The sequence below is a fragment of the Clavelina lepadiformis genome, chromosome 3 (assembly GCF_947623445.1).
Source record: "Clavelina lepadiformis chromosome 3, kaClaLepa1.1, whole genome shotgun sequence".
Taxonomy (NCBI): Eukaryota; Metazoa; Chordata; class Ascidiacea; order Aplousobranchia; family Clavelinidae; genus Clavelina; species Clavelina lepadiformis.
Window position 1 is genome coordinate 14,572,444 of NC_135242.1, and position 27,968 is coordinate 14,600,411.

Below are 27,968 nucleotides of genomic sequence, written 5' to 3' on the forward strand. Positions count from 1 at the left end.
GATTCTGTGACCATTCTCACTCCTCATAACTTGGGAAATTTTACAATTCAATTAAGTTCAACTTTATGTGTGAAAGTTTCCGGATTTAACTAATAGGCTATAGGCTACCCCTTACATACAGTATTAAAAAAATTTTAAACATAGTTTTTTTTAAAGTTTGGTGAGCTAGGCTAGATCTGCGGACAATTTTAATCATCTAAAATGATTGATAAAATGAGTTAAAGACATAATACTTTTTATGCTACTAATTCGAGTCTGCTGTACAATAATACACCTTATCAACTTGTAAACATTTTAATACTGTGCGAAATTTTTATGAACAAGCAATAATTCTAATATATCACAACAATTCATGATTTCACACTATATCATATTGTAAAAGTATTCAAGCAATGGAAAAACAAGCGCTGTCTGGCCACTATAGAATACCCATGATTAGGAATGAATAAAATACAACTCACATATATACAAAACTAAACAAAATGTTTGACAATGGATGGTAAATCCTATTGAGCAACATCATAAATTATAATTAATGGAAATCATAGAATGTGTTATTACAAGAAAACTAAAGTTGCTATAAATTTGACATAGGATTATCACTAACATTTTAGTCAAACCGGTATGGCTTTAAATGTATTGCAGCAATAGATGTTTTAATCCTACTTTGGCTATGTTCTTATTTTGGCGTCAGATAAAATGTCAAGTGAAGGTATAATTAAACGAAACTGTAAAAATATAACCACACTGAACTAAGCCCAGTGGACAATAGAGACACAGCAATTTAAGAATCAACGTTTTACGATCATTATATTGAGATTTGAGAAGTTGTACGTGGTAGATAAATGTCAATTACACTTTTGCCAAAATCCGTGATTACATTTTTGCGCGGTTTGAACTAAAGTAAAGACGCAACAGTTCTGGTTCAAAGTATTACAGATCTCAATAAACTGAAATTATTTTAAGGAGTTATAAAAGTGGTATTTTTGAACATTTATATTTCAGATTTGTTTATTTACCTATTACATGGTACCAGTTTCACATGTTTGAAAATTAGAAATCTTGTTTGTCTGGGTTTTACCGTGCTGTATGTCAAGGCAACTCTCTAAGTTACAGGTCTGCTTAATATTTTTATTTACGTGTAATATGGCTAGCTTTATGTGGCCACGAAACTCTTCGAGGTTTTGTAGACTTTAGGATGACAGGTCCAGTGCAACTGTATGTTTTTGTTACCCCATTCGCAGAAGTTGACCCTTGTGTTACTGCTTTGATCCATTCTACATTAGGAAATGTGGCTGTATATACACCTGGGCGACCTGCTTGTCCACATTCTGACGATCCAGCAATAGTCACTCCAGCTATGTAGTAACCGCACGAACGATTAACTGAAGGGCACACCAATGGACCTCCCATGTCGCCCTGCAAATAAGATAAAATCTAAGTGTTGTGAAGTTATACTCAGTTATACTAGTTATACATTATATACTTTGGTATACCATCTTCAAGATTTGAACCTTCCAAATGTGCATCAGCATATGCAAGTTCAACACTTTCACAAACCACTACACTAATCAAGCATACAACTGCATGTTAAACCCATAACAAGTTTCCATCAATGCTTTATATGAAATAACTATTCACATTATTACAATTACTAGTTTGGATTGCACGTCTGGAGGTATCTAACCAACTAAAACAAATAAAAATGTTAAAACTTGGAAAAAAAAATTTGGAAAAATCACCCAGCTGGAAATATTCAAACAAGAAAACAAAAAGCCCGCTTATGGTAGAACCGAAAATAATTTACATAAATATACCAAACAGGAAGCTACTACATTAGAAAACTTTTTACAAGAAAATGAAGCACTATAAATTTCCAACACAGATTTAAACAAATAAGAATTTTTCAAAGAAGATGAAAAAAATTACACAATTACAACAATAGCACTATAAATTCAAACAAGAAAACAAAAAGCCCGCTTATGGTAGAACCGAAAATAATTTACATAATTATACCAAACAGGAAGCTACTACATTAGAAAACTTTGTACAAGAAAATGAAGCACTATAAATTTCCAATGGCTGGATTGAGAGTAAATTCACTTACAATTCATGGCGAAAACTAAACAACATTTTACGCTACGTAAAGCACACCAGAACGTCAGTACCTTGTTTTGGCGGTTTGATATAAACATTTACTTTTTAAGCTGACAACAATGAACCAAATTTTCATCATGGTGTTATTATTTGCTTCACGTTGCTGTTAGTTTTATAACCTAACCGACTTTGATTATGTAATTGATGTGACCAGAAGTAAGTACGTAATTTTTCTTGATACCACACGCGTTGTTTTATGGTACTACTGTGATATCATTGTTGTTTATTGACAAAGTATTTAATTATATCACAAGTAATTTAACTTAATATTGTCGTTCAATTTTCTAAAATTTGTGTTTGTTTTTGATGGTAGTCACAGGAAAAATCGTCTTTTCATCTTGTTCTATGTTAAAGGCAAGTTGAAATTTAAATAAAGGTTATTTATTATAGTCATTATTAATCAGACTTATTTTCTGCACAACTCTGCTACAATACCTTTAAGTTGTATTGCGGCCTGGAAACCAAAACATGCATTAGTTGTTGCAAGCGTGGGTTGGGATCCCACAAACAGTCAGCTTTTAAGACGAACTGTAATCTTAATTATGAGGTTTATATCTTAAATTTAGTTTCTAAAATTTATTGGAACTCATCGTTCCATCAACATTGATAAAATAAACCTTCTGAATCTCTTCTGTATATAAATTCGCTGATAAGCTTGACTTAGTTTTGTGTTTGTGACTATGTTTCTTACACTTGCTGTGATTGATTCAACTGCACTACTGCATTGTTCCAGTCACAATTAGTAAATGAAATGTGTTATAATTAACTGGCATAACAATTAAAAGTATTCATGCGTTTTCATTATGTTGAATGAATTAATCTTATGTTCGTGGAAGGTTACTACAGACCAATTTAGACACTTTTACCAGATGTTTGCTGTTATAGCTGATTGGCTGTAGTTAACCACAGATGTTGTAAAGATAAGAAAACGTTAAGGAGCATAGTCAAATTCAATTGGCAAAAGCAAGAGCAAAAGACCAGCAATCGGCTGAAAATGAAAAATAAGTATTACATGGCCTAAAGTTACCTTAATACTAGAAATAGTATGCGGCCCACAGTTTGGCGAACACAGTCCTAAACTATTATTTACGAATTCCACTGAATTAATAATTGTGCTACTCAACATAAGGCACATTACTTGAAGTAGTGCCTTATGTTGAATTTTACTCCATTACTCATTACTCCATTTTAGCAATGTTTAAAATATTTAGGGTACAAGCATACAATTACAATCCACACACTTTGCAAGTGTCTTTACCCGGAACACCATATGCACAAATCTTATCATTAGAAATCAATCCTGGATATGTTTGTTTGCATATCTCTCTTGAAACAAAAGGAAACTGTACTTGTTGCAGAATCTTTGCGCCACTTCCAGTATCTGAACAAAATATGTAAATCAAAACTAACAGTTAGCTATAAAACTTAAGGACTTTGGTTATATTTTAGTAACATTAGCAGAATATCAAAACTTGATGATACTATCATCATGTAATAATGTCATAGCAGTATGGCAAATATTTTGATTTTAGTAATATTTCGATCTTAGTAAAACCCATTTCAATAAATGACCACCTCAAGGCTGTTTCAGGACGAAAGATGATTTTTGAAAATGCACCCTTATCTGGCTAGTTATTCTTTTTGTGTACAATCTTGACACTATAGCCACCGACTTACAAAGTTATAGTCCACGCCAGCGGTCACCGACTACGACGATATTAGTTTGTCTGGCCCACCTCATTCTGCCACAAATGAGCTTATTGGATTGTAGCCTAATGAACAAATTGGTAACCTGGCACGCGACTGTCAGTTTTCATGCTTATCTTACCCTTTGCCAATGACTTACACATGCAATAAAGCAAACTAGAAAGATTTACTATTAATTTTTAACAAAAAGGTTTCAAAAATTTTTTAAAAAGTTTCAAGTTGCAAAGCACACAATACCCTCACATGTGAACTTCACTTACAATAACCCAAATCCAACATGTACGGTAACATGCTCAACAGTAATGGAATGTTAAATTGAGAAGCAAATCAAAAAATAAGTTGGCCTTAATCAAAGAGCAGTTCTCAGTAAGAATATTGGAGAATGGGTTTGTAATAGTAAAGGTCAAGTAATTATTGCCATAAATAAGTGGCAACAAAATGGAAAGTCATTGTTTAATTATGACTAGACATATATTGATGCCAATGTTAAATATCGGAAAACCGATCTATAAGTAATTTCACAGATGAATGCGTCTTATTCAACGATATATTGGTCGATGTTTTGTTTAACCTTTGAATTTTTTGTGGAACTGCTTTGCTGCCTTTTATTAGCTCTCTTAACAAACAACGTTTACTCGTATCAAAATAAAATTTCTTTAAACAAAAAAGACTACACATCACATGCATTTATTGAAAAAAATGTCTTCTGCAGAGTAGCAAAGGAACAAAAGTAATTTAAATGACAAAGAAAGCACGAATTAACTGTTTGTATTCAAAAGTACGCTACGATTTAGGCTACTTATACGTCACTCTAAACACATGTTATTATCTAAGCGTACAAGGTTTTGTTCAGTTTTGCTTTGGTGACCGCTAAGAAATTTTGAAACATTGCAACCTATTAAAATTAACAGGTATCTGCTAATATTTTACTGTAGTTGCAGAAATGTAAATTTTGAGAGTCTGTTTCGGTCTCATGCAATAAATTGAGAAGGCAAGAAAAATACCACGTTGCATTAAATTTGGCTTTTGTGAAAGATCACACAATCAATGTTGAGAAGGGCCAATACGGTAGTATCGAAAAAAACTGCATCAGTAGAGATGGTGATTATGATAGAGATCTAATTATGATAGAGATCTATCATAATTATGATAGAGATCTAATTATGATAGAGATGGTGCTTTTTATTACATCACGATATAAAAACACAATATAATGTTTCTTGGGGCCGACAAGTAATATAGATAATTACAGTGATACAATAATCAAGTTATGTATATAATACATAACTTAAGCAAATAAGAAGAACATTAAATCAGCTTCCTAGCTTCTTGTTAGCTTATTGGTGAATGTAGATGCTAAGTTAGAGCTCACCAAGGTCAGTTTTGTCTGTCGGCACTAGCCTAATCCGATAACTTCACGTAAAAATAAGAATCTTTGACCAGTACATGTGCTGTCTCCTGTTACATTCCTATGCTGAGACCACTACCTGCTACTAATCACCTAGCTATGGAAACGTATTTCATCCAAAATGCATTAGCTAGCTTACTACCACTAATACACCTAATTCAAACCTCAACCAACAAGCATGTTGTTTTAACATTGTGGCGTCATAATGGCCACCATTTTTGTCATAGAAGAGGCTAAACTTGCAAAACATTTTTGGCAACAACTGCTTAATCACAACATATTATTAAAAATCCTTGTTGAGTATACTTATTGGCAAGTAATCTTTGATTTAAAACCAGCCTGTTTTTGGATTTTACATTGAGTTTCCATTATTTAAGCATTCCGGTAATATTAGAATGGGACAATTTGTCCAAACTACCATACCATCGCGTAACCTCTCCATCTTAAGGCAAAACTATCGAGAAAAAAAATGAAAGGGGCTTGTATGCCAGATCTAAAATTTGTTCAAAAATATTTGTTATACCATCGACCGAATTATTCTCTGGATGCAATAAATTGAGCAGATGTCATTAAACTTAAAACAACAAAATTAAAGAAATTTATTTTTTATTGATCATTAATGTTTGACGAGTTGCTGAAAATCACTAGCCGTCAACGTGAATGAAATGCTTTTGGCAAACAACAAATTTCAGTTATTTACAATGTATAGCATTTGTCATCTATTTACAATGTTTAGGTTTGTTGTGAACACTGGTGAAAGTCCTTGCGACTACGCCACTTGAATAATCTCCTTTATGAAAAGGTTTAGATAAAGTTTTATGTCTTACTTCAAGACATTTGTGTCCTGTTTGGTTGAGCTTTCGACTTTGACAAACGATTGGTGTAATATTAACATGCCTCAGCGGAAATACGATTTAATTTTAACCACTCATAATGGCTACTCAGAGTTGCATTAGTAATATCACTATTGTTTGTCATATCGCCAGAATTCAGGAAAAAAGACAAATACAATGCTATTCATAATGATAATAAAAAAATTAACACGCTTATGAGCTATATATGTTGTTGTTTCTTATGGCAGTCAGAGTTGTTGGTTGAATTAGGTTCTTGATAGCTAGAAATTAGATTAAATTACCATGTAATTAAAATTACCAACTTACCATGTAATCAAAAGCGATGCAAATATACCATTGTTAAGTTGTATTTTGCCACATGTTTATCTGGTTAATTAAAAAATAATTAGATTGGTACTTTGAACACCGACACAATTTAGTTCACCCACAACTTTGCCACATTGCCCACAGCTGATTGACAAGAGGTGGATACGTGTTCAAAAGTTCATTTATCTTTGTTGACCGCAAACTTTGCGCAACGTTGTCAGCGCTAACGCTAAAAATCACTATTTAAAGCTATTGTCTGCTTTCTAGAGATTTAGATTTTTTTAGCTGTTACTTTTAAGTTCATTATTTCTTGAGCAAAATTGCAAAAAGAAAAACATCTGTAGGCCATGTGCTGCATGACACGATAACTTAATAACCTGTCAATTTCATAGCTAAACTCGCTACGAAATAACAGGTAAAAGAATTGCAATGCAAATTAAATTGTTATAAAATGTCATTAAGCTAAATAACTTGACAAAAACATCATTATCTAATTTTAAAAAAAGGAAAAATCCAAACGCAGTTAAAATTAAGGAAAATGAAATTTCTAGTAGCATTTTATTTATCTTGTGATCAACTGTAAACCTGTAAAGCAAAAAGATTTGCCTTCATTTGATGAAGTACATATGAATGAAGAAGAAGAAAGCAAGCTATCTCAAAAAATTTTAGCAGCTAAACTTAATGTATTGTAATCACAAGTTATGAAATATAGAACACATTGTGAAAGGTCTTAGAAAACTATTGCAACAATGGGGAAGTAATTTACTGCTTTCGATAATTTTAATGCATTTTTCTATCCAACGCTATCAAAACAAGTCTTAAAAGATGATTTTAGAAAATAATCTGAGCTTTGATAAGTAACTTGATCTTGATCTTGCTCTTGACTATGCAAACAATAGTTATTGCTTTACAACTTACTAAAGACCTCATACAAGGCAATCATCTCCACCAATTTTCAGACAATTTGGTTTAATGGAGGACAGTACAACAGAGCTCGCCTTCACAACATTTCCCCTAAAGGCATATCGCTTATTACAAACTCTTTGCTACTGACAGAATATCTATGTTTCATGTACTACACATTCAAGTTTTCCTACATCTGCACCATGTATAATGGCAAAAAGCATTAGCTGCTGTTATGAGCTCTTTTATTAGGAAGTATTAATAAATTTTAGTTGATTCAAAGTATCTTCTGCATTTGGCAATAATAAGAATTTTCATAGCACACTGATTATTTTATGGAGAATAACCAACATGGAAACGTTCATTATCAGGATTTTGTTACATGCTTGGTGATCAATATTCACCACAAAAATAATCAATTGTTTTAATAGCAACCATCAGTGCATTAGCCCAGCAGTATCCGGTTCGCTACACTTCAAAAATTTTAGTAACCCATTCAAGGGAACCAGCAGAATATCAGCTTCCTTTGAAGCATTATACGAGTATTAATAAGGAATTATCACAAATACACTGTTTTAAGCACATCTGGAGACACAGTTTTGAGAAGTGGCAGCAAATACCTGAAATCACACATTGGGGTTAATAATTAATGTAACGGTTAATAATAATGAGCTTATTTAGTGTGTATTTGAAACGCAATGCTCTTGGGTGGTAGCCGGTGCAAATTCAAACATCATTCCTCACAAAGCACTGGGCTTCACAAGTGTAATTTTTGAAATCAAATTGATTTTTACATTGGTTTTGTTTTAGATGCTGTTGCAATTCTATTAAAGCTAAATACCAGTTTTATTGTAATTGCACTGTGTCACTCTTGTCTGTTATTATTACTAAATATAATACCACAAGTCCAAAATGCTATTACTCTGTTATCACTCCACAAAAATTGTTTGTTTTTATTTAGTCGTATTGTGACCTAACGTTTTCATTGTAATGTTCCAAGGTTCGCATAGCGATAAAACATAACGAAAATAATATCTGAGTGCGTATTTTGTCTACCGCTTTTATTTTACTTAAGCTTAAGATTAAGCTTGGGTCCCTAAAGAAAATTGAAGTATATGCCACAAGGGTCTTACACAGACCAGACATAATTAGACTCAAATTAAAATGTAAATGATTCCACTATTTTTTTTCAATCAAGACCCCTGATTATAACAATTATTGGGAAAATTAAACATGCAAATCAGCAGTTAACTAACTTGACAAATTTGGTAACCTGTAGCAATAAAACCTTGCCGGAAAACCCTCGATAAAAATATTCTTGTTTCCAAGGCAGAAGTTTGTTAGGACTTGCTAGCATTATGTGTAAGGGGATAAACATGCTATCATTAGCATTTATCATGGACGAATTAAACAGTTTTGAAACATGTAAAAGAAAAAGCTTTAACAAAAGTAAAAAATTTTTAAATTTTCATTATGAATCCAAAAAGGAAATATTTTGCAATACCAGACCAGAAACAATTAGCAAACAAAATAGTTGATAAAGCGAAAATAAAATTCATTTAATTTGTTAATACTGGCAATTTGTACACACCATCTTTACGTATAAAATCTAGATTGTGTTCCTAATCTTAGACAGTTCACAAACATAACGTAATCCCTATCTAGAGTCTCATAGAAGAAATCTTGAAAAAGCCATACTTGTACAATGGTATCTAAATCCTATATCTCCATCCTCACCTACACAAAGATTTGAACATTTAAAGATACCTGTTCTTCCATAGCCAGTTGCAATGCAATCTGCAATATCTTGGCCTTGTTTTAATTGTTCCCAATCATATATTGGACTTGATGGTAAACATATAGCATTGGTTGCCGGCTCTGGGTGAGTTAGTTTAAGAAGAGCAAGATTAGTTCCCAAGAGTACAGCTAAAAATTGATCATAAACAATTTATTGTATTAATAATTAATGATTTACAGTATATTAGCCAGGATCAATTACTACAGTATATCAAATCAGTGTTATCATTTTCATCACCAAAAAAAAATTTCAGAGCAAGCTTATTTCTAAAAAGTCATTCTTATTGGTAGACAGTTTTTCATAAGGCTTTCCTATACCTACATTCATCACAAAGTATCAACTTACAGTGGTTATGATAAAAATGGCAGGTTAATCTAAATTGTTTGAATGCTATTTCATTGTCCTTGATAACATAATTTTTCATGTTTTGTGGTAAATTCAGCAACAGCACTTTGACCATATAAATATTATGTTATGTTAGTCTTCAATTTATTTTTTCCTATTAGACATAGGGCTCACACCACAGGAGATTTATTGCGTAACCAATGTTAATGATGTATTTTCTGCAAAAGGCATGATGCTTACCAAAGTTGTTTGTTTTCTATTTTTTTACTTGGAGATCCCAATATTATGTTTTGACCCCTTCATCACAGTAACAAGATCTCAGTGCCTGGAATAGTTCTCTATTAGAGAAGTATTATTTTTATCATTCACTCCACTGACACCAACTTGGCAAAATAATTGAGAGTACGACATGGCATATCCATGTTTTGTCACAAAGCATAATATTTTCATGATGTCATATATGTTATGGTGTTACTGTGGAGTAGTTACAGGTATTTATAAAGATGAAGGCAAAAAAATTATTTCTAAGCACATTTCTTGCTTGAAAGCATCTCAAATTGTTGCTTTAGAAAGTTGAATGATGTCGCTTGTGTCGACTTGTCTTATTGAAATCCTTGTTGCTATGCATAAATGGCCTATGAACATGTATCTGCTTATAACAATACAGAACTTAAAACAAGCAGAGTAACATATCCTCTAAACTAAACTATTTCTTGTCTTATTCATTTATTACCCTATTAGACCCTTGTAATGTTAATACAGTATAATCATCAAAACATAATAATTTCTCTATACTCCAACTTCATGTGAGCATGTAAACATAATTTCAAACAAACACAAGAACCTACTTTAGCAATATAAATCATTTAAATAGTACAAGGAGTATTAAATGTTAAAGCTTTGCTTTTAATCGCATGAAAAATTTTGTTGTGCATTTCATCTTAACAACATTTTTCATGTCAACTTCGGCCAGGGAGTTCTAAACACCAAAAGGTGTAACTCGTCCTTTTTTCATTTTTTTGCATAATAAATGAAGGGCACAGCTTGTTGCAAAAAACGCGATTTCAGTTTTGAGTGTGTGATACTTATGGTTGCAAGTATGGTATGTGGTTAAAAGTAAATTATGCTTTATGTAGATTTGAAGTAGCCTAGCTAACCTAAAATAATTTTATTATCTGTAAGTTGGTTTCTAATTAATTGGCTAGCCTTAGGCTAATCTTCCAACTTGTACTCGCATAAAAAACGGCATTAGGCTGTGGCCTGGCAGCAAACAGTGAATTACAACTGGTTTAAGCTACAACTGGTAAACATCGTCCTTACAACGCGAAGTCAAGTTGTTAAATGTAACTAAATTTGTGCATTTGTTGTCTTCTGGCATTGTGTGGAATAGGCTACTTCAGTAGGGCCTATGAGCCAGTGGGACTAATGAGCCACGGCCGCATTTAGCCCACTTACCAAAATATTTTTTTCAAATTGAATGTATTAGACTGGGATTAATGTAAGAAAATGTGTTGTGGATATGAGATGCTGCCAGTCTGTAAAGTTTTGAACCTGTGCGGGAAACGGAATTTGTCGCGCAAAAAAAAATGTTTGGCTACGCCAAAATCTCAATTAAAAACAAAACATTGGCATGCAAACTGGTTTCTAAAACGCTTTTGTAACATTGCATGAGAACAAAACTAATAATAGCATACTGGCTTTCAATACTTAAGAAGGGCAAGGGCCAGATCTGCTGGTCTTACATGTGAGACTTTCACGGCATGCATTCAAAGCATGGGTGCAGTTCATGATCTTGCTGCGTACCTTCAACAAAGACATGCATTTTCTTATGTGCTGCCTGGAAAGTTTTTATCAGACCCAATCGAAGGTTGGTTTGGATGGTATCGGCAAGTAAATGGAGGAAAATTTAACTAGTCACTTCAGCAAATTCTGTAAGCAGAGAAAAAAATTGCTGCTTGAGCCTACTTCAGCAACAAGCTTTGACAACAGCATCTAGGTTGGTTTCTCTCGTCACTGTCCCTATATATAACACAACTGCTTCCTCTGGAAGCACTCCTGAACTTTCATGGCTGGGGAACTTCTTATCTGCAGTGAGACGAACTTTCTAAAAATGATGCTAACATTACTTATTTCGTAAGTAGCTATATTGGCCGCAGTAATTCTCGTAGGAGAAAATGCCCTGGTTGAAAACATTTGCTTGTGGACACTTATGACACACGACAACCCCATGCATGCCCATCTGTTTGAAAATTGCTGATTGCGGTGGTCTTTCTGCACCAACCCAATTTTCCCAGTTGCTGTGTAGTTTTATATGGCAATTGTAGCTGATGAGGTGGTGAAAGCAAAACTGTTTACTCAACCAACGTTCAACTTTCACCACTGCTGCCAGTCAAGCTGCTGCTGGCGATTCGTATAAAAGTTTAATACAAGAAAAATGTTCTGCTGGTCATTTCAATTTTTTGCTGATCATGCAAACAGCTTTTAATTGCTTTGCAAAAAATTAATTGAAACGCTTTAATGCTTCAAAAGTTTCTCCTGATATGTTATTAATAACAGAAAAATTAGGAAATTAACGTTAAGCAGTAGTACCAAGAAGTGAAATATTGCTCTGTTTATTATTTAATTACCATATAAGTTGTTCCCAAATTTTTAGTGCTTAGTGCAATGCAGTATTTTGTAAAACGACTTTGCACAGCTTTGTAAGCTTCAAATATACATCTTTTGAATTTAATTTTGTTAGCAAATACTGTGTCACCAAATTCACGTTTTAGAAGTGATTTATCAACAATGTTAGGAATAAAATTATGTTTTGACATTCCTAACACAACAGCTAATTGTTTATTTATAAAAAGTGAGTTCATGAATGTTACCTTTGTCAGTCCCTGTGACAAATTCCCCATCCCGATGTTTAGATATCCCTGACTTCCCGATATTCTAATGCAGGGGTGGGCAAACTGCGGCTCGCGAGCCGCATGCAGCTACAAAGAGTACCGTTTATGAACGTTTCTGTCTATTTTTTTCTATTTAGGCCAGCATTTCGTTTATGACGTAACAGTAGACATAGAATCCGACATTGTTTTCAGGTATAGATTCTATACTCTATGGCAAAGGTGGTCAAAGTGCGCCTCGCCGACATGTTTTTTGTCGGTCTTTTAGCTGAAAAGTAATATGTCAAAATGACTACTAATAATATAATAACCAAATTGACAATCATTCCTGATTTTGCGGCTCGCTGGTGTTTATAGTTTTCCGCAAGTCACTCTTTCATTGAACAAGTTTGCCCACCCCTGTTCTAATGCAAGATTACTTAAGTGCTGCATAGGCGCCAGGATGTTATGCAATGTGACTTTAGTTTTAACATAACAATTGCGCTTCATAGTTTCCATTATTAGTGATTATTAGGGCGATTATTTTTTGATTTGTCAAAAAAATTCAAAAATTTGTCAAATTTACAGCGTTAGGTCAAAAATTGTCAAAATTGTTTAAAAAGTCAAAATTTTTTACCAAATCAAAATTTTTTACAAACTGCATTGTCCTGGTGTCATAGAGGGTGCACTGTAGGTGAACTTGTCATTTTACATTGTACACCTTGTAGCCTACTTTATACTGTTGTAAATGGCCCATTGTCTACTTATTGTGAATCAGCTTCGGTTTTGTTTTAGATACTTGATGTATCTTTAGTTTAGAAAAATGTATTGAACAGTTTTTGTTGTGTCTTAGTTGCAGTTTTTTTAGCAGTGATTTGTAATTAGCTCATTTCCCTTTTCAGAATAGGCTAGGTCTGTGTTCAGATTTTTGCCCTTCTTTACTACAATAAATTTTAACTTTTTGTACAATAATGCGTAATTTAACTCCTGGAGTTCTTCATCTGTCAAAATTTGTCAAAAAAAGTTTTTTAATGTCAAAATTTGTCAAAATTTTCAATTTTTAGGTCAAAAACTTTCATATTTTAGGTCGAAAAATAATCGCCCTAGTGATTATGCTAAATATGATATACAGCTATTGGTACAATTAACAATACAAATTAGTTTCAATGATAAGCCCCAAGAAATTTACATCTTCTAGCAGTTAATTTTGAACATTGAAGTTATTTAAATTAGATTGTGATTTTGACCCTGAAATGAGCTAAGTTATTTGCCATAAGTGAGGTGATGAATACCAGAAAACCGAGCCTTGTCTAGAAACAAAAAACTCGCAAACGCTGTTTAAAATTTAATGCACTGTGACACATCGTCGTGTCACGCAGCTACTAGTTGAAAGTGTCACGTGATACATTTTTGTGTCATGTGGCATTTAATAAAATTCATTCAATAAATCAAAAACAGATTAAAGTTACTTACATTCTGGATCATAACAAGGATGTTCAATAACTTGCTCAACACTACGAATAGTGTGGTTTTCATAGCTATTAGAAATATTCCAAACTCCAAAAAGTATTTGAACTCCAGTGTAATCTCTGCAAAATAGCCCAAATAGCCAAAAAAAATTAGGAAAGAATAATTTAATTTTTCCTCTAATTAATATGGCATAAAACAATTCAATGCCTATTAAGTTTATTTATTTTTTATATCTTTCAGCACATCAACTTTTTATCCAGCTTAAAATGAAATTGTGTGAAATAACATCAATATCATACATAACTAGCAGTTGATATATCAACTTCAAAAATGTAACTAAAACTTAGAGATATCTTTAACAATGTTATCTGGAAGAAAAATTTTTATCGAAAAAGTGTTTGCTCAGTTTTCAAAACATAAGCAATTGTCATTTGCATGTTACATGTGTATCAGCAACTACATGTATTACATTTGATACAACCGGCATTGACTATAATTAGTGAGACAATATATTACAAGAAACCTATATTAATTAAGAATTAACTACAATAAGTTAAGAACTTATCATATGTTTCACTTCAGTTGCTTTGAAAAAAATTGAACTTGCTAGTTGATTGCAACAAATAACAAAAGTCATATACATAAATTTATACATTGTCAACTGTCATACACTATGTTGTTATGCATTCGATAAGCTAGGGTTTGTATTTTCCCCAGATAATGATTTAACTGGCATGGTGAGAAATGAAACTGATAGGAATTGAAACTGGAGAGATTATACAAATGTTACAGAATTATCCGTGCCCTAACACTTCAGTTTTATTCAGGTTTTACTGTGTTGCAAATTTGAACACGTTTTAATTTTTTGTATCTTATTTGTGCATGTGTTGTAGATTTATTGCTTTGTATATCCATAGAAAAAAATGCAACAAAGTAACTAAAAGTTGTATAGTGTAATCAGGCTTTTCACTACAATGAATTTTAGTCAAAATAACCCTCCTGATACCTGGTAAACAAACCAATGCCAGAATAAAGCTACTACTTAAAAGATAAGAGCCAGAAAAATCAAAATTTTCTAAAGTTTGTTAATTGTGGAATATTTACTTGAATTACGTGATTAAATTTTTAATAATCTAAATCAGTGATTCTCAACCGCGGCTCTCAACTGTACATTTTGCGGCTCTCACTAACTTACTGAAAAATTAATTAGTTGTACCAGAATTGCAACAAAGGAAGTAAAAGAAATCAAGAATTAGTGAATTGTCTCAGCAAGGATCCCATGTACGAACTACGAAGTACTAATGTTACCAGGTTACTACCGTCCTGCTGTGTAAAATTATTTTGTGCTTTGTGACGTCATAATATATTTAGTCCTCATCGTTAAGCTATGGCAATAAAGAAATAGCTATTTCAGCAGTGTTAATTGGTTAGCCTAGCGTAATGTCAGAGCAGCCTACCAAGAAAGCTCGCACTCTTCAGCAAGAAAATCGGACTTTCAAAAGGGATTGGGAAGAGAAATATTTTCAAATTGAAATAGATAACAAAGATTAGACTGTTGTTTTTCATGCAGCTCCTTCCAAAATTTAGGTTTGAAATTTGGCTCTGGCAGTAAAAAGGTTGAGAATCACTGATCTAAATGATTAAAATATTTTAGGTTCTGCAATTGAGTCAAGGGAATACTCCCTATACTCTCATTTCCACTCAAGCTATTGTGCATGTTGCAACACACGCACACTAAACACAGAGAATTTTCTGTCAAATCAGTCATAGTGATGAATTTTATCATGATATAGTAAAAGCAAATGGGTAAAAAGATTTGATTATTTGATTGGCATTGATAAAAAGTGCACCAATTTACATGCTTGAAAATTGAAAGATTTGACACTTGAAACGAGGAAATGGAAAGTATATAAAATAGGATTTTTCAAAACTGAGATCCTGGCTAATATGCCCTACTTTATACACTTGTTCTGTTTAATTCAGGTTTTAACCATGACAAGCAGCCTTTTGATTGTATTAATTTTACCAAATATGAGTAGTGCCAGTGAATAAATTGCCAAGTCAAATAAAGATAGTAATAAAATTTAAATGCATTTGTTTTGTAGTTAGAGTGTAAGCTCTATGAATATGCCGCTAGGAACAAAAACCTGAATATTAGATTTATAATTAGTATTCTTTTGATTTATGTACAAAATTCGTTCATAAAGGCAATTTATAAATGATTATCACAATTTCTATCACCAGATAATCATTTATCTGGGAAATTTTTCACATGAAACCTAGCGTAAGTAGCATAAATTTATCCATCGCTTCCTTGCTTTTATTAAATCAGAGAAAACTACATTCGTGTTTTGTTTTCATTACATGCTTTTAATGTTATAGTTAACAAGTAACGCAAACATGGGTCATGAGTAGGGCGATTATTTTTTGACCTAAAAATTAAAAATTTTGACAAATTTTGACGAGTGAAGAACACAAGTAGTTAAATTACGCATTATTGTACAAAAAGTTAAAATTTATTTTATTAAGAAGGGCAAAAATCTGAACACAGACCTAGCCTATTCTGAAAAGGGAAATGAGCTAATTACAAATCACTGCCAAAAAAACTGCAACTAAGACACAACAAAAACTGTTCAATACATTTGTCTAAACTAAAGATAAATGAAGTATCTAAAGCAAAACCGAAGCAAGAGCTGATTCACAATAAGTAGACAATGGGCATAAAGTAGGTTACAAGGTGTACAATGACAAGTTTACCTACAGTGCAACCTCTTTGACACCACGACAATGCAGTTTGTAAAAAATTTTGATTTGGTAAAAGATTTTGACTTTTCAAACAATTTTGACAAATTTTGACTTAACGCTGTAAATTTGACAAATTTTTGACTTTTTTTGACAAGTCAAAAAATAATCGCCCTAGTCATGAGATACAATTTTTGCTGCTGTTTGACCTTATGTTTGTTTAGTTTGCTTATTCTCATCACATTTGGCTGAGTCACAACACAGTTAATACCAAACATTTCATTTTTGTGCCACAAAAGTATTTAAAACTGGGTGGAACAGTCACAGTTGGTGTTAGGGCTACAGTAAAGGCTATTTTATTACAACATCAAGTAATGAAAATTGAGTGAAAATGAGTGAGTGATTGAGTGAAAATTGGGCAAAGAATTAACACTATAACCAGATACATATTCAAGCATTTTTCAACATAACCAGGGACTTAACTTTAGTTAATAATCGCTATTCAAATATTGTATGCTATCCAAATATCTTATTCAATAATTATAATCTGTTACCTAACACAGTATGTTGCAGTCAATACCCAAGAGGCGTGTATCAATGATCCGCCACACAAATAAAATCCCTCAGTGTGTGATTTTTCTATTAGAATAAGTGCTTGCCATGGCCACTGTCCTTGAACACTATCACTTCCTCCCACTATCTTGAATGCTAAAAATGATATTAAAAAGTTAAATTATCTGTAATTGTCATTATAATAAGGTGTTCCACTCAAGCCTAGAGCAAAAACCTTTCAGGGAATATGAGGTGTCTGTAGTGGAATTTCATACATTTCACCTTACGAGCGAATTAGATACAGACAAAATCGGTTAATCGCGTATCGAATTTATAAGGCAATTTTATGCATGTACGAGATTTGTTCTAGAGAAAGTTTTGTCATGATAAAGGTGACAATGTAATCTTCAAAACCACCCTCTAGCTCAGTGGTTCCCAAACTTTATCTACTCGCGTACCATTTTTTGGTTCATGCAGCGTTCTCGTACCACCTACATTGTAGGTGGTCCGACAAACTCCAGAATTCACAAATAAAAAATGATAGGCAAAAGGTTTAATGAATACCTTTGAATGGGATACTTAAAACCCTCAAGATGAAATTAACAAAAACACAACACAATTTTAATGAGATGGATGAATTTGTTTTTTCTCAACCAGTTGGTCGATGCGAGGAATAACTTTGCTGACAGCGCATCGAAAGTCATGTCCAGGCGCAACAAGACGGTTCCGTGTCTTCGATTTGATAGTCACCATAGCAGAGAACCCCTGCTCGCATTCCCACGTAGATGGAAAAATTAATAACTGGGGAACAGCATGACAGGCTAGCGTAGGGTATGATGATACCATACTCAGCCAGAAGTTTATAGGACAACATTCTTTGTGCTTCGCTTTAGCTGTCTCATCAGCTTGTATGTCTATTAGCTCCTCTTGTTCCCCGGTTCCCACAGGCACATCGGCTGGATCAACGAAGAACGGGTTCGTGGAGTAAGCACAGCATGCAAAGTCCGGGAAGTAATGCATCAATTCAGTCTTGAGTTGTGAAAGATGACAGACAATTTCTTTGGAAATATCATCATTAGGTTTGTTCTCGAGGGCATCCATGACTTTGAACATTCCGTAGCTGTTATTCTCAACATTCTTAATCCAGAGGTCCAGCTTCCGAACAAACGCCCCAAGCTTTGAGATGAATTCTGTTACAGTTCGGTTGGGCCCTTGCAACCACAGGTTGAAGTTGTTTAGGACTTCAAAAATGTCTGCTAAGTAGGCCAACCTCAAAATATATTCTTTACTCTCCAAGTCCGTTTGAAAATCGTGATTCTTCTCCTTGCAAAATTGAAGCAGTTCTTCACGCAGTTCGAACAGACGCCTTGTTGCATTACCTCGGGAGAGCCAGCGCACTTCCGTATAGTAGAGAAGACAAGTGTGGTCGGAGCTTAAATCGTCACAGAGCCGCTTGAACAACCGAGTATTCAGGGCTGACGATTTAACAAAATTTACGATCTTGATAACTCGCTGCAAGCATGATAACATATTTGGAGGGAGCACCTTAGCACAAAGGGCAAATCTATGAATGAAACAATGCACAATGGTGGTGTGGGGAGACACAGCTTTTACATGGGCCGTAAACCCCGATTTTCGGCCAAGCATAGACGGAGCCCCGTCTGTTGTGCATCCAACCAACTTTCCCCAGTCCAAATCATTCAGTCTGAAAAAATCGTTAACAACGTTAAAAATATCCTTTCCTCTTGTTGTACTGGGAAGATCCTGGCTCATAAGTAGCTCCGTCTTGACAGAATTATCTTGCGTAAAGCGAACATACACAAGTAACTGACAGCATTTGGTTACGTCAGTTGACTCGTCCAGTTGAATTGAAAACCCAAACTTTGAGGCTTTAACTCCTGCAATTACTTGGTCGGCAATATCGACTGACATCTCCTCTATTCGATTCTTCACAGTGTTGTTAGATAGGGGCACAATATCCAGCTTTGCAGCCGCTTCCTCTCCGATCACTTGTCTAACCAAAATCTTCGCCGCTGGCATTATGAGAGACTCTGCAATTGTATGCGCCATCATGTTTTTAGCCACCAGGAGGGAGACTTCATACGACGCTTTGACAATGCTCCTTTTCCTCTGGTAAATAGTGCCAGTTTTGTCCAGACGTTGCCCCTTCACGTTCTCGCCAAGTCGTTGAAAGTAACTGGCATCTCGATCCTACTTGTTAGCATGATTTGTCTCCAGATGGCGTTTGAGCAGGCTGGGTTTCATTGCTGCATTAGCAAGAGTCTTCATGCATACTACACACTGCGGCAGAGACTCTCCTCCGTGTTCGATAGCTATGAACCCGTACTTTATATAACCCGGGCTATACTTTCGTTTTGACATGTTACTAAAGGCTCGTGAATATTAAACTAAAATTAGTCGAACTTTTACCACCCTCGCTACAGTGCTACAGCACAACTAACGTATTACAAAAACTGACTTCAAGGATTTATTACGTAGTAATAAATGACGTTCTATTTCGTCACAAAGAAACCCTGTTTTACGATCCAATGCGTCAATACCCTAAGGAATTAGTATTCAGTAGGGAATATAGAATGAAATTTCATGCTCTACCTAATTTATGTGAATTAAAATAATGCCGACGACAATAAAACATCATTTGTGATTGTTTGGTGTGAACTTGATAAGTTGCTCGCGTACCACCTGGAAGATCTTCGCGTACCACTAGTGGTACGCGTACCATAGTTTGGGAATCACTGCTCTAGCTAAACCAAGCAAGCAATATACTGCACTAAACCAATGCATAAGCCATCTTTAAAGAAAAAATACAGGTGGGGGCATACATGCAAGAGCTAAGGTTTGGTTAAAACCTTTTTGATTTTTAAAGGCTGAAATATCGTACATGTGATATACAGTATCGTGCATGCATCATTGTCATTAAAGCAACAAAATCACGAAAACTTACATTCAAATTAATCGCTGGAGTCTGTTTGACAAGTGATTGAAAGTCATTGGTTATTATCGATGTAATTGAAATGTTTTTGGCCAAGATTTACACCATTTCACTAACATCCTTTAACTAACAACATACATAATTAAAACTATGTATAGGCCTAATTAATTCAATAAAACGAAAGAAAAATTTGTTTTAAAGCTTTTTGCAAAGTAACTTGGTGATTGCCGTGTTCTCAGATATGTCGGCAAATCGTATTTGATAGCATCTTTAGTGAAGAGGACTTGTTTTAACTATGCTACGAAATTAGTTTTATGTTTACCGTTTAAATAAAGTAGACATAATATTTTTTGGGACAAGTTGGAAAAGCAGGCCAGATTACTTCATAAAACGCATAATGCGCGATAATGCATTACATAACTACACAACAACAATGTTGTGCCAAGTACAGTCAGTCAAAGAACATGCCACTCGTCCGAACAACAGACCAGACCAAAGAATTTATAGGTCATCACTATTTCACCGGAAAAAAATCATACCTTCAAAGGTATTTTTCATGGCTTCTTGTTAACTTAACTTAAATGTTATTATAAAATAGTAACTTAAACCTAACTCTTCCTCTAATCTAGATCTAAGTTCAGAAAAGCTTAACTCAGCTTTTTGTATGCCTATTCTCCTAACCATTAGCTTACAATATTCACATAACCCAGCGGTTCTTAACCATGTTCATCTGATTTTTCATTTACCCCAACAACCAAACCCATATTTCCCCTACAATTTTTAACAGCTATTTGGCGAGAGCTTATGTAGCCTAACCTCACTTCTATAAACATAATTGAATGCAAACAACCAAACACTTTGATTTAACGGATTTGTTAAAACCAAATCATTACACTTCTGATATGAACCACAAATGCAAAATCTACGCAGCTTAGTAACATAAAGTATTCAAACTTTGTTAATATCAAGTCAAATGTACACTAAGTTGGCCACACTTCTTTGAACTTTGTGCATGAGGCAATTTGGTATGGTACTGGCTACATTGCAAAGTGAGTATTAAACAGTAAGCTGTAGGGTATATGTTCAATTGCAACAAAATTTGTATCGTGAGTATGATTTTTGTGTACAAAAGATATATAGGTTAAGAATTATTTTCCACCTAAACTTACAAAATTTTCCACCGGTTAAGAACCGATGACCTAACATATGGGATTTCAATGTCTTTGGACCAGACGCCCATTTTGTTGGATGTCTATAACCGCCTCGTTATAGACATCTAAATTATAACGCAAAATAGTATGCACAAAGTTGGATTAATTCAAGCATGTACTTATATGTATCACCTTAGGTGGGCAGTACAGCGATACTATAGTACCGAATTACTCTACCGCGGTCCTTTTTCAGTACCGGTATCGTCCGGTACTTTTGAAAAAAAGTACCAAATCTCTATAGCGAATTAGGCTACTTTCTTCAAGACATTTCAGTGGGTCCCAGTACTCGATACTTTTCACGTGATAATTCCAAAATTTTAACAAGTATGTTTTCTAAACTACATGTTAATTAATACTTAACACTAATTGTAGCATCTGCTGATCTTTTTTAATCTAGAGATCTCAAGTGAAAATTGCAAGCGATTAACTTCACATATGTTTTCACCTGGAGTAATTTTTAATAGGGGCATAATTGCGGCAAACATTGCATTTGCAGCAACAACTTTTACAACAGTACCGGCACCGAGTACCAACAAAGTACCGAACTACTTTTTTAAAAAAGTACCGAATGCCGGAATTGTCGGTAAATTTTTTGCCAAGTATCGGTACCGTTAGACGGTACTTTCAAAGTACCGATTACCCACCTCTTTGTATCACTGCTATTATCACTTTTGTCACATACATGATATACTACTAAGTGGGAATTGTAAAATCTCACGGACCGCAAAGGAATATCCATTAACCTGTAGCGTTCGCCACCCTGCCCGCTAGAAAGCGGTAGGACTTCCTTTGACTTGCTGAAGAAGTAGTTGTTTGTAATTACGCATCTATGATTCGAGTTAAGTGTTTTCACCCATTCCATTAGTTGTGTCCGGAATTAACAAGCTTCAAGAGAGCAATAGATAAAATTCCGATTAAGGGAATCAAAGGCGTTATATATATCTAATCTAATGATAGAAAGGTGCCGAGAATTTCATACTCGTCCGCGTAATCAATAAAATCACAAAGTGTACGAATGTTATTATCTATAAATCTACCTTTTATAAATCATGATGAATTAAGTGGTTAATTTGTCTTACAATCTTTTTACATATTATTTTGGAGATTATTTTATAATGTGCATTTAAAAGTATGATTGGTTTGTAATTGTTTGCAAACAATCGGTTTTATTTGGTTTAGGTAAAGTTATTGCCCCTTCTTGCTGTGAGTTAGACATTACCCCATTGGCATTGATTATTATTCTACTGACGCCATAAAGAGCGACTTAATATCTGGCCAAAATGTCTTGTAAAACTCTTTGCCAATACCATCGAGACCTGGAGATTTGTTGCTAGCCACACTTCCAATTACACTAATAAATTGTATATAGCTCTATAGCCAGGGTTGCCATCGGTCTCAACTCAAAAATAAGGACGACTGGGAAACGAAAGACGAATACCACCTTAAACAGTGCACAACAGGAGAAAGCAACCAATGTTCCTACAAAAACAAGACATTATCTGCATGTTCTTAATTTTGTATCTCTTTGGTACAAAATGGTATACCAAAGGTGTCAAAATGCTCAAAATACGAACCCCTGCCCTAAAAATAAGACGAAAATAAGGACGCAAGTGAAAATAATGACATTTCTTAGAAAAAAAAGGATAAACATATTTTCTAAGACACTGACCTTTAAAATAACTAGACTAACTTGGTCCAACTAGACTTTATGAAACATTTCATGATGCAATTTGCACAATGTAATTTCAAACAATTGCATACAATAAAATATAACATAATATAATTGTTTGTAACTTAAAAGTTTTGTTTAAAAACTTTGCAGTTAGGTTCATGTTTGCCAATAGCTACACTTACCTGAACATGTTTTTTTTTCAAGTCTATTTCCGTGGAATTTGATATATACAAAGTTTATGATTTGTTAGGTTAAGAAATTCTGTAATGAATACTAATTCATGTTCTTAAGCAATCGATAACGTCCAAACAGAGGTGTAGCTAGGTGAGGGCAACGAGGTACATCTGTCCCCGGGCGAAAACATACAGGTTAACTGAAAAAGCTAAAAGACCTTGCTTTATCTTGAAAAAGGTAAACTAACTTCTTTTACGATAGAAAGTTAGTATAGTCAGCAAACCCAGAAAACATGCCTCGGACGGCAAACTCCACTATAGCTCTCATCTTCATTGTTTGCACCTTTCATTTATTTTGAAAAAACTGCCTCTGTCCCCGGGCGCTAAAAACCCCAACTACGTCTCTGTGTCCAATTCCAAACGCGATTAAATGCAATTGTTGAAGTATGGTTATAGCATGAATTTAAAGTATACTTTTGATCTAAATTGGCGCTAAGCTAAAAAGCACACATAATGGCATATAGTTTTATATTGTTTGCTTTCAATTGCAGTGGCAGTTTTTATAATGCTTGTTTGCAGTACGTCAACTAGAAAGGGCTGACGAAACAATTGTGAACCGCACTAGTTCGTTTAAGCAAAAAGAAAAAAAATATTGCTATACTTTAACTGTGATGAAATTCGGCCGTTGTAAAACACGAGGTCAAATATCCCGATGATTACAGTTTTAAAACACTCTATTGTTCAAACGGTGATTTGAGGGAATTATTGGGTTCTATAATTTTCCCTTTAAAATATGCGCAAGTTGTTAATTTTTCATTTCTAGTTGTTTTTTACCAGATCGAAAAAGTTACGCTTGATTTGACTTTCGGTTAAATCTGTTCTTGTTTTCAAATTTATATATATTCTTTAATTTTATGTTTCTGCTGTGGTAGCAAACCGGAGTTGTAAGTCGGGCCGGGCTTTTGGGATTCAGACTTAAAGTTAAAAAAAATTCCGGCCAGATTAAGGATAACAGTCAAAGAATGGCTTCAAAAGATGGCTTTGGTTCATTCAGTTAATTTAAATTTCGGGCCTAATTCTGGTTTCAAATACATTTTCGGGATCGGGTTAAGAATATAAAGCCCCGTTTACAACTCCGTAACCAACCGTCTATGCTATACGAAGTTTGCTTTCGATATTGCTTGCAACGCCTCATGTGGCTATGTAGTTAGCATAGGAAGTAGTAATTTCTATACCACACGGTGTGACGTTATGTATACTTGCGTATATTTCTAATCTAATTTTTTAATCTTAACACTAATATAATTAATCTATACTTAAGCAATGTTGTTTCAAGCGTTTTTGGTGGATGAAACGGTCTCTTACAGACTTCTCTAAAGGTCTCTCAAAGTTTATACTTCTACAACTACAACTTAAAATTAGCAGTTATAGTTTATAGAAGTTGCGGTCTTTTAAAATTTCTTAGCAGTCGCCAACGTTAAATGGTTTACTTGGCAATATTGCATTATTTTTTAATTTTGCTGATAACACTAATTAAGGATAGCCGATGATGATTTGTGATAGAATTTCGACTTAGTATGTAACAACTACACACAGTTAACTTATCAGTCAATCAAAACATCGTTGCCTGTTGTTTGTGACATAGATGTTCTACTCTTGTTATACAGATACTGCGTCTGACATATGTACACACAGAGCGAAATTCCTACATAAGACTTTATCTCTTTTAAATTGAAGTAATGTTTCAGAGGTTATCCTGCACATGATTTGGGTGCTTGTTAAGACTAGCTGGGAAAAAACGAAGCTGTAAGAATATAGCACCAGATCCATTACTACATTATTTGAATCCATTATGTAAAGAATTAAGTTTTTGCCTGCAGTATACTGTAAAACGTATACATGCTCTAATCCTACTTCAGTTATGTTCCTTCTTTGAGATTACCAGTTGACTCCTTTGAAAAACATGAATTTTAGGACCACAATCGTCCCTTTTAGTCGCGTGATAAATATGAAAAATTGAAATATTTACACAATGATATTAATTACACGAAAATTTCGTTTGTATCTAACTAAAGAAACATGCGTTACTTTAAGGTTGACACACAGTAGTTCAGGTATATTTATAAAAGAAGCCCGTGGCTTAAACCTTAAAACATTTTTGTTTCTTAAAGAAAACTACGAGAAGTGTAATACTTTACAGCCATTTGTATTTAATATACTGTTTAAGACACGAAGATCATTCATGCAGAAAAAAGATGCGTGTTAAGCATAATTAAAGTCGCGTGGATGAATTGTTTTTCTCATTTTATTTTTCATCCATCTTGTTTCTCCATTTGTATAAGTCTCTGCGTGAGTTTATTCATGTTTTTCATGTTACTTCCGAGGTTTTCAGGTAAAAAACAGTTTGACGGCAAAAATGTTCTCCTTCAGGGCATTAAACGATCATAGAAAAATGTTTCTGGAAAGGCATCTTCCTTATAGCAAATATTTTATCGTAACATGCTACTAACATGTTGTCGTTACAGACGGTCAGATAAATGATTTTGATATTATAAACATGCATTTATTGCTCTGAAAAGTTTCGGGCTGCCAGGTGTGGTAATTATGATAATGTTAAAATTCTTAAGTCTGCTGGGCACAATTCGTATATAAATGTAATTTCATACATAGTTGGCGAATTGAAAACTAAACTAAGTGAGAAAACAGCATGTTCAAGTCGCCAATGAGGAATGTTTCTTTAGTTTTAATTCATACAACGTCCTTCATAACTATAACATTTCTAGAAGACAAAAAAACGTAACAAACGCAAATGAGCATTAGTCGTAGCAATTCACGACAATCAACTTAACTTTATCAGTCTTAATTTAATTTTTTTAAAGTAACAGTTTCCGGATCAATATGATTGCTGGCCCCAGTTGATTTGTTACTTCAACAACGATTAAAGTAAGCAACTTTACAAAACTTATGTCGCGCGAACAATGTTGACAGATAGTTGACAATGTTGAACTTCAGGTTAATAGAATTGTCAACCAAACATTAATACTGGATGGATTTATTTAAAAAGTAAAATTGTTCTCATCGCTAAGTTTATGTTTGCTTTAGTGCTGGCGAATTTTTAGTTGAAAACACCGACATAATTCCTGGTAAATCGAATTAGTCAATTACAGGCCTATCACGTATCAGAATGGAAGGAATCTTTTGTTGCACTTTGCGATGCGGACAATGAAGCAGCACTTGGAAACCAATGGTTCAACTTTTTATTCAAACTTGATTTCTGTGTCTTATACAGAATGTGCTACATCGTATTCTTTCTATAAGGAGGCTAAGAAAAGTTGTTCCTTGCCGTCCTATATACTGCTGAGGCATACGAATATACTGGTTTTCCGGTTAGTGGTTTTGCCACTGGGTAAGTACATCGCATTAATAGCCTGTGGGTTTTAAAGAATCGCATTTTATCTATCTAAATAATAATTACTGGTCTGTAATTAGGCAAACAGGAAAATCGATATTCTGTTGGATGGTAAGTATAAAATTTTCTATGCCATTTAAAATATGATAAATCAGGTCTACGAGACTAGGAATGATTTTAACCAAGAGACAGTTGGCCAAGTTTAAATGTGCTTTGTCACAACAGCCTGACAATGCTGGTTGTAAGCTAACATCCAAAATATCTCAGATGTTGTTCCGAAGAATAGGCCTTATGATGGTTCTTGTTTACATTTCTACTTTTATAAATATGTAAACACATTTGAAAATCGTTTAAAATTCAAAAATTTAAACAAAAAATGCAAGACCAACATTATCTAATAAGATGTACTATGTCATAGTGTGGTATATTTGTAGTCTACACGCATTAAGAACATATAGCGACCTTGCAAACATTACGGCCTAAGGTCTAACATTACGGCTCTAACATTACTTTAGAGGTAAACGTGACAAAGTTTTTTAAATATCTGTGTCTGTGCTTTCTTTACATAGCTACTTTTAATTTAATAAGTTAGAAAACGGTAGTACCATAAAAAGTTTTTAGCATTTTACCTATGTTTACGAAAAATACATTTTTAATAAAATTCTCAAAATAAATTCATTTAGTACAGCAAGCAAACAAATTATATTAGCCCAATACGTCCTTAGAAACCTACAATAGCCTACGGGTCAAACTAACAGCATCGTTTCACTGTATTTTCTTCAAATATCTGATGACAAAGAAACTTACTAAAGTTCTTATAACATTCTAATTTGAAAACCATAAAAGCTCGTTTGTACAAATACAGTAGAAACATTTGATGAACTTACATACTGGTGAAGCTTCTGATAAGTCCATTCCAGAAATGAATAATGCAATCACAAAAGAGAAAGCGTAAATCATTCCATGCGCAAATTTGGACATTATGTTCCAATTTTAGCATTGGCCATACATTTACTTGTGTACAAAGAACTACTATATATATCTTGCTTGTAGCTTCACATAAAAACAAATCTGTATATATAGTTGGTGTTTTCATGCAAAGCTGACACTTTCTTGGAACACTTTGCTTTCAAGCATTCATTCATCTTTCGCACACACTTCTCATGTCAATGCGAGCATTTCTACCAAAAAGTTACACCTGCAATACTGTACGTAGACAATAGCACTGAAGCTAATGGTACCGTGACGCGAAGCGCCTTTGGGGAGAAAACATTATTTTCCTGTCATGTTGAATGCTGCCACTGAAGTAAAACTGCACAACAATACCTAAGGCATAAATACTGTTAACAGCCGTTCAAACAGTGTCTTCTCGTTTAGTTACTTGTCCGTTGAGGAAGCCGATCACCGTTACTTGTTTCGTTAGTTCTATATATGTGCAGTT

General features: G+C 34.0%; 2 protein-coding genes across 3 annotated transcripts; both read right to left on the minus strand.

Moving 5' to 3' along the window:
• Positions 1–281: 281 nt before the first annotated feature.
• On the minus strand, positions 282–27,926 carry LOC143449926 (chymotrypsin-like protease CTRL-1). 2 transcript variants are annotated; one of them, XM_076950267.1, is made up of 6 exons: positions 27,415–27,911; positions 17,112–17,265; positions 13,819–13,934; positions 9,103–9,261; positions 3,399–3,538; positions 282–1,419 (listed from the first exon to the last, which is right to left on the minus strand). In XM_076950267.1, the coding sequence occupies exons 1-6, from the start codon at positions 27,506–27,508 to the stop codon at positions 1,132–1,134; spliced, it is 951 nt and encodes a 316-aa protein (XP_076806382.1). In that variant the 5' UTR covers positions 27,509–27,911; the 3' UTR covers positions 282–1,131. The 2 variants fall into 2 exon arrangements, with proteins under 2 accessions (XP_076806382.1, XP_076806383.1); XM_076950268.1 differs by having other exon boundaries at positions 1,239–1,419; positions 3,416–3,538; positions 27,415–27,926.
• On the minus strand, positions 17,272–20,065 carry LOC143449925 (zinc finger BED domain-containing protein 5-like). The gene has a single exon (XM_076950266.1). It carries the CDS (start codon positions 19,180–19,182, stop codon positions 17,731–17,733), a length of 1,452 nt encoding a protein of 483 aa, XP_076806381.1. The 5' UTR covers positions 19,183–20,065; the 3' UTR covers positions 17,272–17,730.
• Positions 27,927–27,968: the final 42 nt, after the last annotated feature.